Below are 11568 nucleotides of genomic sequence, written 5' to 3'. Positions count from 1 at the left end.
TTTATCACATCATATTTCATATCTTCTTCTTAAAGAATAACAAACTGAAATATTCAACGTTGAACTACAGAACTAAATGAAGTGAAATGTCTCAAATACAAGGAAGAAAAGTGTAATTTGAGTAATCCTTGATTTACATTACACTAAAAAAATTGTTAACAAAATCTAACGAAATGACCATATCAATTGCAATAGTAAAAGTCAGGATCAAATTCACCGATTTTGAAACTCAGAAATCAAAATGAAATTAGGTGAATTCACGGACCATTTGCTATAAAAGGCCTTTATTATTTGCTTCCTTTCTTAGCACCCCACACAAAGTGTGCCACAAGTGACCGACGCTGAATAAAGAGAAAGACACTCATGTCAGTACCTTCAGTCATCATTCAATATTCAGCAATGAGTAGTACTTTACGAAAACTAATGTAAAAGACTTTGCATTTTAATAAAAAATTATACATTAACTTTATTTAATGATAGGGACAAAAAAATAAAAATAAATAAAAAACATAAAAAATAAAAAACGCGCTGTGCACGTGTTCCCCACCCAAAACTCCATCAGACAACTTTGCTTCTACCCAACCAACTAACCCCCCCAGCAGCCCCGACAAAATTCTTCTTCATTGTTGTTTGCCAAAAAAAAAAAATTCTTCTTCATTGTTTGCAAAACGAAGTTAACTTTTTCACAGGTCCACATCGACTATTTACGTCAAAAAGCTTCAAAATTAACCGCGCTATTCACACCAGAAGGTTTGAAGAATCAAAAGGCCACCGATTTTTACCGCACCAACCCAATAGTATGAATCAAAACGGAAAAACGACCAACGAGTCGACCCAACAGATAAGGCTCCACGGCTTGTCGTCTTCGCACTCACTCGCTGACTAGCTCTGCAATCCAGCCAACGTCGAGAGCTGACGTGCCCAAGTCAACTCGTCCCACTCGACCAAAAGAATTCTCCTCACTCAACCTCGCGTATCGTTAAGTTCATAAACAGTATAGTAAGTTTAATAAACAGTGTCGTAAGTTTTCATAAACAATGTAGAAGTTTCATAAACAGTGTAAAAATGCATGGGTCCACGAGTCAGATTTTAAAAAAAAAAATTTAATATTAAAATTATGTTATTTTCATTAAAATTTAAATTCTTTTGTCATTTTTATTAAAATTTAAGGGTTTTTCATTAAAATTTAAGGATTTTTCATTAAAATTTAAGTTTTTTTAATTAAATAAAGTTATAGCATGGTTTTTTATTAAAATAAATTTAGTCCAAACTCTTTTCATGAAAGTTCTCTAGTCCTTTTCTTTTTCTATCTTCTCTCTTTTATCATCAATCGATAAATGTGAGACAGTAGTAGTGCTCAATCAATGATTGATTGCGCTTTAAAAAGGAAACAAATCCATATAACCCAATACAAGTTTTCGATAGTTGAGCATTTAGAGTACGTGACAAACAAATCAAATATAAAATTATGAATAAAATTTTATTAATTGAAAAGAAAAAGAGCATACAAGTTTGTTGAGACGGCTATATAATCCGTAAGATTATATTGTGACTAACTTGTTATTTCAAAATAAATTACAAGTTATATTTATAACGACATCAACCTAAAAACCCTAATGTGCAAGTACCCAAAAAAACTCTAAAACAAAATCAATCAAATCTCTAATTAATTTCTTAAATAAACTAATAAATTCCAATAGTTAGAAGATGTTATGAGTTCGAATTATTTACCGAAGATCGGTAAAAAAAAAAAACAAAGAGAATGCAAGTTACATTCTTATTTGCAAAAGATGCTGGATCCATATGTAGACTGGACCATTTGCATGAACAAGGGAAGCTGCAGCATTACAAACAAGGCCACAGGAAAACTAGCCAGTAGTAAAGTAATTGGTAGAGAAATCCATGTGAATCTTTCGCCAAGTGCCATTGCAAGCGTTGCGCAAAACACTATCATCGTGGCAGCTATAGCCAAGAAGAGGAGAGCGAGCCCAATGATCAACCTCTTAGGCAGTGACTCGAGAAAATCTTCTTCGGCGTAACGAGCAGTTAGGATTGACAAGAACATTAGAAGAGAAGTCAGAGAGGAAAACAAAGCAACTGCATCCGAAATAGCATACAGCATGAATGTTTTGCTCCTTAGGAAAATCGGAGTTCCTTTGTTATCGCTCGTGTTGCCTCCCGGCATGGTAAAGGCAGCAGCAAAGACAATTGTGGCAATGAGAGCCGCCACAATCATGCAAGAATTTGATGTGTCCTTCATCCATTTCTTTCCTTCTTTAAGCAACCCTTTGTGCTCCTCCGTGAAGACTTAACACGCAGTTCTATCTGCAGCATCTAGTCGCACCTTACCCACCGCATCACACCATTTTTCAACCTCCTACAAAAGCAATAGATAGTAGCGTGCAATTAATTAATTAATTGGCTAACTAGAAAAAGAAGTTCAATTCTATGTAGTACCTATTACCTTGAACCATTGCAACTCTCTTTGTAGTTGAAAAGCTGGACCGGAGACAGATTTAAGACGAGGAAGTGGAGCCAATTTTGCTACCGTATGCAGAATAGTGTCCTCTGTTGTCCCTGTGCCGAAAGACAACAGAGTACTACCATTTGTACACTCTTTTAAAATATTATACATGTTTTCTCGCCGATAGAAAATAGTGCGTTGCAATATGTTATCCCCATGTAGAGCTGGCACCCAAAGCAGATCAGGAAAATTTTCAATGCACATCCTTGGAACTTCAACTGTCCCACCCCCATGATCGAGACTGCCATTGACGCCTCCTAAGAAAAATCGTAGTATTTCCATGGAATTCATACTTGAAGCATGTGCATAAACTTGTCTAGCCAATTCTTCAGCACATTTGTGTCTTGACTTTGTTTCTCGTACGTGGTTGATTAGGGGCATTACTACATATTAAACAGCTATATATAAGATGTGTTAAACATAGAGTAATTCAACTTTTGTGATGATCATGCATACCTAATCGTGCAGCAGCTTTCCAAAATACTTGTGTCAACCATTGAAATACTATAACAAGACATAATCAGTCTTAAACACTGAGCATGGAACATTGGAAAATTTCTATTTAGCTTCATACCCTTGGAAGGTATTGGGATTGGAATTTCCACATCTTCGCCGGATCTAGGAGGGACACCCGAACCCTCTCTTACGGAAGGTGGAGGCTCATAATTGAGTTCCACTGGCACCACTTAAACAGCAACCGGAAAATAAAAAAAATGACAAATCAGAAACGAAGGGGCATGCATATGCTGTTGAATAAGTGGCCAAGTGGCCAAGTGGCTATTAAACAAATCAAAAGAAAAAAAAAGACAACATGATTATGTTTCTTCCTTGTTTTGGGAAAAAGAAAAGTGCAATTTGTCTAAAGTTTTTTCTTTGGTCCATGTGAGACGTCACGGGACTCCTGGGGTTTTTAACTAGCAGCAACAGCTGCCTTTTGGTGAGGGAGAAAGGTTGTCGCATAGAAGAAGAAAATAGAAGGGAGCAGCAGAAAGAAGAAGAGAGGTACGCAGCTCCCATATAAGAAAGAAATGTGATTTTCTTTCTTGGTTAGTTCTCACTCCATCAAAGTTTTATTGTTGTAATAGCTTTGAACTTTGTATAGAGAAGAAATTAATCACTATATTTCTTTCTCTATTTGTTTCTTTAGTGTGTGAGAGTTATTGGTTGTATTGGGGTTTTGGATTGTGAGCTTGCCAACACTTTGTAAACTCCCATTTGGTTGATAGTGGATTATTGGGTGAGCTCCTACTGCTCCGAGGACGTACTCCAGTTACACTGACTGTTGAGGAACCTCGTTAAAATCTTGGTATCTTTAATATTTTGTTCTTGCATTTCATTTGATATATTTCCTATGGGTTAGCTTGAGTTGGTTCCATAAGGTTTGGTGCTATCCTAGCACAACAATTGGTATCAGAGCACTGGTTGCTCTTGGGTACTGTCTAGTTGCCAAAGATGTCAGACGGGTAAGATGAAAATCCTTTTGGAAGCAGCTCCGGGTTTGCAAGAACTACGGTGCAAAATGCAAAGTTCGAAGTGGAAAAGTTTGATGGCACAAACAACTTCGGGATGTGGCAATGTGAGGTCAAAGATGTGTTGACTCAACAAGATCTACTTGCCGCTTTGGGAGAGAAGCCGGAAGCTATGTCGAAGCTGGAATGGGAGAAATTAAATTTGTGGGCTTGCTCTTCAATTCGGTTGTGCCTTGCAAAAATTCAGAAGTATTTTGTGATGCGGGAGACGGTAGCAAGTGTGTTGTGGCAAAAATTGGAAGACAAGTATATGACGAAGAGTGCAGAGAACCGGCTACACTTGAAGAAAAAGCTCTACCGCTTTCAATACAAAGAAGGTACAAAAATGATTAGACAATGCTTTTAATAAGTTGATTGTCGACTTGTTAAATTTAGATGAGGATATTAAGGATGAAGATAAGGCCTTAATATTGTTGAATTCCTTGCCGGACTCTTATGAGCATTTTGTTACCACTATTATGCATGGTAAAGAAACTGTGAAATTTGAAGATGTGTCAAATGCCTTGATGAATTATGAAATGAGGCATAGAGATAAAAATCATGATAGTACCTCTGAAGCTTTATTTGTTAGAGGTAGATCGTCAGAGAGGAAGTCATCTTCTAGTAGGAAAAAATCACACTCTCGACCTAGAGGAAACTCTAAAGGTAGAAAAACCTTGGAAAGGGATGAATGTGCCTTTTGTCATAATAAGGGTCATTGGAAGAAAGATTGTCCTAAGTTGAAGACCAAAGGAAAAGAAAGTTCTAAAGCCAATGTTGCTGAGGTTGAAACAGATGTTTTTGATTTTGCTTTAACCACTTCCTCATCATTTGATTGTGCTACTAAATGGGTGTTAGATACGGGTTGTACTCATCATATGACTCCTCACAAGGATTGGTTTTCAAGCTTAAAAGAGTTTGATGGTGGTGTTGTGTTCATGGGAGATGACAATCCTTGCACAACAAAAGGGATTGGTACAGTTCGTTTGAAGTTGCATGATGGCATGGTTAAAGAGTTGACAAGTGTTCGGTATGTACCGAATTTGAAGAAAAATCTTATTTCTTTGGGTACTTTAGAATCCAAGGGCTTCAGGTTTCATTCAGATGGACAGACATTGAAAGTTACTTATGGTGCACTTGTTGTGATGAAAGCTCCTCGATGTGGCCATTTGTATTTATTGCAGGGAAGCACTGTGACAGGTGAAGCATCTGTAATCTCTGAAAATATGGGCACATCTGATTCAGATACTACTAAACTGTGGCATATGAGATTAGGCCATGCCGGTGAGAAAGCTCTATAAGGGCTTGTGAAACAAGGTCTTCTAAAAGGTTCCATGACTTGTAAGCTTGATTTCTGCGAGCATTGTGTCTTGGGGAAGCAAACTAGAGTGAAGTTCGGTACTGCTGTACATCAGACGAAGGGCATTCTTGATTATGTGCATTCGGATGTTTGGGGTCCTAAAAAAACTCCCTCTTTGAGTGGTAGACATTGGTTCGTGACATTTGTTGATGATTATTCAAGAAGGTCTTGGGTCAACACTATGAAGCACAAGAGTGAGGTGTTAAGCATTTTCTTGGGTTAGAAGAAAATTGTTGAGAACCAGACTGGGAGAAAGATTAAGATTTTGAGATCGGATAATGGTGGTGAATACACATCCGATCCTTTCTTTAAAGTTTGCAAAGAGGAAGGAATTGTGAGACATTTCAGTGTTCGGGGAACTCCACAACAAAATGGAGTTACAGAAAGATTGAATCGAACCTTGCTTGAGAAGGTTAGATGTATGTTGTCTCAGTCGGGTTTAAGCAAGTCATTTTGGGCAGAGGCAGTTAATTATGCATGTCACATCATCAACCGGTTACCCTCAGTTGCTGTTCAGGGTAAGGCACCAATGGAGGTATGGACTGAAAAACCTTCTTCTGATTATGACTATATCCGTATTTTTGGTTCACCTGCTTATTTTCATGTGACTGAAAATAAACTTGATTCTAGAGCCAAAAAGGCTATCTTTCTCGGTTTTAGTAGTGGTGTCAAAGGTTACAGGTTGTGGTGCCCAGAGATGAAGAAACTTGTAATCAGTAGAGATGTGACATTTAATGAAGAAAGTATGTTCAAGGACTCTGAGAAGAATGTGAAAGATGTTCAACAGGTGGAGCTTGAGAAAGTTGCCTCTGGTACTTCAAATCCTATTTCCGCTGATGTCGATGCCACTACAAATGAAGAAGTTGGAGACCATGAGGATGTTGAAGAAGTTGAACTTGAAGATTCTATTCAAGTTGAAGAGGAAGTTTCACCTCAAGAGTCTATTGCCAAGAACAGAGGAAAAAGACAAATTACCAAGCCAGCTCGGTATAGTGACTATGTTGCTTTTGCTTTTCCTATTATCATTGATGATATTCCATCCAATTTCGAGGAAGCCATTGAGAGTGAGGAGAAGAAGAGGTGGTGCAATGCCATAGGTGATGAGATGAATTCTCTCTTGAAGAACAAGACTTGGGAGTTAGCTAAAATGCCTAAGGGCAAGAAAGCTATCGGTTGCAAATGGGTGTATGCCAAGAAGGAAGATGCTGATGAGAAAAGCAATTTGAGATTTAAAGCAAGATTAGTTGTTAAAGGGTATGCACAAAAGGAGGGCATTGACTACAATGAAATATTTTCTCCGGTTGTGAAGCACTCCTCAATTCGTATTATGTTAGCTCTTGTTGCACAATATGATCTTGAGCTTGTGCAACTCGATGTGAAGACGGCTTTCCTACATGGTGATTTGAATGAAGAGATCTATATGTGTCAACCGGATGGGTATATAGTGAAAGGGAAGGAAAATTTGTTTTGCAAATTGAAGAAATCACTTTATGGCTTGAAGCAATCTCCAAGGCAATGGTATTTAAGGTTTGATAAATTTATGAGAGGCCAAAATTATTCTAGAAGTCAATACGATCATTGTGTGTACTTCAAGAAGTTGCAAGATGGGTCTTTCATTTATTTATTGATATATGTTGATGATATGTTGATTGCCTCAAAGAATGTTGAAGAGATTGAGAAATTGAAGAAACAAATGAAGAATGAGTTTGAGATGAAGGATCTTGGTGAAGCAAAGAAGATCATTGGCATGGAGATCACTAGAGATAGAGAGAAGGGTTTGGTCAGTTTGAATCAAAGACAATACCTTGAGAAGTTGATTCGGAGGTTTGGAGTTCATGATTCAACCAAACCGGTTAGTATCCCTTTGGCTCCTCATTTTAAATTGAGCTCTCTACAATGTCCTAAAACTGATAAAGAGAAGCTGCAAATGAAAAATATACCATATGCAAATTTGGTTGGTAGTTTGATGTATGCAATGGTATGCTCTAGACCGGATATTGCTCATGTAGTTAGCATGGTGAGTCGATATATGCATAATCCAGGTAAAGAGCATTGGCAAGCAACTAAGTGGATATTGAGGTATCTTCATGGTACTCGAGATGTTGGTTTATGCTTTGAGAGAGATAACTCTGGTATTGGTCATTTTGCAGTTGGTTATGTTGATTTAGATTATGCAGGTGATCTGGATGGAAGGAAGTCTACTACAGGCTATGTGTTTACTATGGCTAAAGGGCCAGTTTGTTGGAGGTCCATTTTGCAGTCGTCTGTTGCCTTGTCTACTACAGAGGCTGAATATATGGCAGTTGCTGAAGCTATAAATGAGGCCATTTGGATACATGGGCTGATTAGAGATTTGGGGGTTGATCAGAAGCAGGTGGAGGTACATTGTGATAGTCAGAGTGCCATTTATTTGGCTAAGTATCAGGTTCATCATGCGAGGACCAAGCACATAGATGTGCGTTATCACTTTGTTCGTGAAATTGTTGGTGAAGGGGAAATCATTCTCCAGAAGATTCCAACTAAAGACAACCCCGCTGATATGTTGACTAAGGTTGTTGGTGTCGCCAAGTTTGTTCATTGTTTGAACTTGGCTCACATTTTGCCTACATAAAGAAGGCATTGAGCAGTAGGAGTTTTGGAGCATTTGGCTCTGCATGAGTTGTTCTCTTGCTTGTGTTTAGGAGTGATGTTGTGTGTTAATTGTGTTGGTTGGCTTATCATGGCGTTTTTCGGAACTTGGCTAAGGTGGAGATTGTTGAATACGTGGCCAAGTGGCCAAGTGGCTATTAAACAAATCAAAAGAAAAAAAAAGACAACATGATTATGTTTCTTCCTTGTTTTGGGGAAAAGAAAAGTGCAATTTGTCTAAAGTTTTTTCTTTGGTCCATGTGAGAAGTCACGGGACTCCTGGGGTTTTTAACTAGCAGCAACAGCTGCCTTTTGGTGAGGGAGAAAGGTTGTCGCATAGAAGAAGAAAATAGAAGGGAGCAGCAGAAAGAAGAAGAGAGGTACGCAGGTCCCATATAAGAAAGAAATGTGATTTTCTTTCTTGGTTAGTTCTCACTCCATCAAAGTTTTATTGTTGTAATATCTTTAAGCTTTGTATAGAGAAGAAATTAATCACTATATTTCTTTCTCTATTTGTTTCTTTAATGTGTGAGAGTTATTGGTTGTATTGGGGTTTTGGGTTGTGAGCTTGCCAACACTTTGTAAACTCCCATTTGGTTGATAGTGGATTATTGGGTGAGCTCCTACTGCTCCGAGGACGTACTCCAGTTACACTGATTGTTGAGGAATCTCGTTAAAATCTTGGTGTCTTTAATATTTTGTTCTTGCATTTCATTTGATATATTTCCTGTGGGTTAGCTTGAGTTGGTTCCATAAGGTTTGGTGCTATCCTAGCACAACATATGCATAATGTAGGGTAACTAGAAGTAGAAGGAGATAAAAACACCAACTTTGGTAGATGCATCTTTCCCAGAATCCAAGTTTACTTCCACTCAGGAAGAATGAAGGGTTTGATGCCAACCCGCCGAGTATATAACTGGTTCCTTCTGTAGTCCGTTCAGTGGCTAAGCTCGGGTATCGTTGAATTAGGTATAAGCAAATATCTGGCAAACAAGATTAATAGAACAATGAGATCACTTAACTTTAGGAAAATATGCACAAATAGAACTAGTTACAAACTTTATATCGAAAATACAACTAGAGTGACGCTAATCAGACAATGGAGGGGCACTAGACTCTTTAGTGTCACCCTAGTTCTATTTTCTATTATATGTTTCTGACCAGTCTAATTTCTTACCAAAGAATCCCATAGTGGATAAGCTGCAAATGATCGTGCCAGCCAGAGGACCGGTAAAGGGAGAGCTCGGGAAGTCGTCTCGGGTTACTAAAACAAGGTACCACCTCATCTCCTTAGATGTTTCAGGAGCCATCATACAACCCCAAAGGAGTGCAGTAAATCCCTCGGTATCAGTTATTTGTGGCAATGCCGGGTTTCTCGTCACCAAAGACTTAGCAGCCTCAATGCAGCTGTCACCGGAGATTGCAAGATTGTGCAAGGCAGTTTGACCAAGGATATTTCTTGCTGCTAGTGCTTCTGCAGGCATAAGCTCCACAAGCTTCATTATGAATTGCCACTGGCCTTCTTTCGCAGCAACGTGAAGCGCAGTTAGCGCTTGGCTTGTGATAACTGCAGTCACTGCCTCGGGATCACGTTCCAAGAAGGTTCTAGCACTTTCCCAGTCGCCTGTGATTGCAGCTAGCAGCAAAGGTTGGTAGTAGTGGTGTCTCATTCCCATTTCGACACAATTTTGCAAGGCAATAAACAAATCAATACACATTTTTCAAATTTATTTTGTCGGGTTCATTTCTTATTTTGTCACACTGCGAACTAAATCACTGAAAAAATAATATGATCCGTATTTCAAATTCATGGTCGGACAACCTTAAGTGTCTTAATAGTCCGGAAAGAGAACATTTTCCGGCATAGGTTACTTAAAACAGGTTACTTAAAACATGTATTCTTTCTTACCAAACTCATGAGAAGCCACTCTGATTCTCTGAAGTGCTCGTCGTCGCCGCAGACGATGAAGCCTCACCAGCACCTCCTCCAAGATTAGAACTGGTTTGTGATTGAGAGGATGCCAATGTCATTGCCCTTTTCCTTAATTTCTGTACTAAATTGCTAAAAAAAATTATTAGAGAACTTATCTTCTCCTTGCAGATCCAACAAAATATAGCAAGATGTTTTGAGTATGTTGGGATGGGTTGCTTTCTTCTCAGTTCTCAACAAAGTAAAATTCTTTATTTTCTTTCTTTATCTTTTGCCATTCTTTGTTAGTTTGTGTTGGATTGGTGAGGGAATGGAATCAACAGGTAATGAAATTTTTCTTCGGTGCAACTGGGCCTTCACATAGATTTTTTTGTGACCGTAGGATTCAATCGTGTGGTTGGGAAAGAATGACCAGATGACCTGCTAGGGAGTTTATATTCTAAAAGAGTAATGCTAAGTAAATCAAATTTTTAGACCAAATTTGCAAACAATATGATGTATTACAAAAGGTAAATAAACATGTTAATCAACACTTAAGTAACAATTCAAACATTACAAATGGTAAATTGCAGAACTTGATTAGTTCCACAAGGAAGTAGCTGACAGAAGTAGATTATAGGTGCCTTCATTCTAACTCATATGATGATCGCTCCCCAAAATGTCAGCGGCATCACTAAAATCGAAAGGACGGCCTGGTTGGGACTACGAAGGAAGGAAAGAGAGTGGGGGAGATATTAGAACATTTCTAATGGTTCTTTAAAAATTGTCTCTGCCACTGTGTGTTTCTTAAACTTAAGGACTTGGTGGTTTCTAATGGGAAGGAACTCCACCTCCTATAGTAAAGGGACCGCCGGAAGTTATATAAGAATCCTCACACACGTGAATGCAACATAACAGCTTCTCTACCCTTCCTTCACATGCGGCGAAAGCTTACTCACTAGCAACTGATGATGGAACGTTAGTCATGGGACATTTTTTTAACTGTTGGGAAACCAACGGTATATATAGCTTATTGTTTTTTCTTCTTGTTTTTATCAATGGCAACAATATTTCAACGAAATTAACAATGATTTTTTAATATTTTAGTTTCTATATTTAAGGATTCTACCACAAGGATCTTCCATTGAAGACATTATTCTTTTATGAATCCAAATATTCCCTTGAAGCCCCTTAAAGAGTCCTAAAGTATTGGTGAAGATCATAAATAAGGTTTGCGTCGGGGGCATCTTTGCTCACAATGTTCACCATACACCTAATCATTTGACATGTGTCATTTCATCTAACTTTAACTTTCACACTAAATGTTACTTTTTCAATTTAAAAAAATAATAATAATTAAGATTAAGTGAAAGGACACGTGACAAATAAATAAGTATATGATAAATATACACTAAAGTTTAGGGTGGTAAGCAAAAATGCTACGTAGTAAGGTAGAGTTAAAGGATAGAAGGAGATAAAGGACTCACGTGTGTTGCAAGTGATTCTAATTTACTGACTTGTAAGTTGTAACTTGAAATATAGGAAAAGGATCATCGCTGGATCATTTTCCTGGAGATCCTAAGGATCTTGTGATCATGACAGTTTATCGTATATCGTACGGTCAGTTTTCTTAGGTACT

At 38.1% G+C, this 11568-nt stretch overlaps 1 protein-coding gene across 1 annotated transcript; it reads right to left on the bottom strand.

Annotated features, from left to right (window-relative positions):
• Positions 1 to 9156: 9156 nt before the first annotated feature.
• LOC114822689 (ankyrin repeat-containing protein NPR4-like) lies at positions 9157 to 9696 on the bottom strand. Its single transcript, XM_029097625.2, has one exon. The coding sequence runs from the start codon at positions 9694 to 9696 to the stop codon at positions 9157 to 9159; it is 540 nt and encodes a 179-aa protein (XP_028953458.2).
• Positions 9697 to 11568: the final 1872 nt, after the last annotated feature.

This window comes from Malus domestica, chromosome 02, assembly GCF_042453785.1.
Source record: "Malus domestica chromosome 02, GDT2T_hap1".
Taxonomy (NCBI): Eukaryota; Viridiplantae; Streptophyta; class Magnoliopsida; order Rosales; family Rosaceae; genus Malus; species Malus domestica.
Note: the sequence above shows the minus strand (reverse complement) of the source record. Positions and strands in the feature narration are given on the sequence as shown.

What these genes read in the sequence shown, in the direction of transcription:
- LOC114822689 (XM_029097625.2), bottom strand. Translation starts at nt 9,696, where the DNA reads ATGGGAATGAGACACCACTACTACCAACCTTTGCTGCTAGCTGCAATC.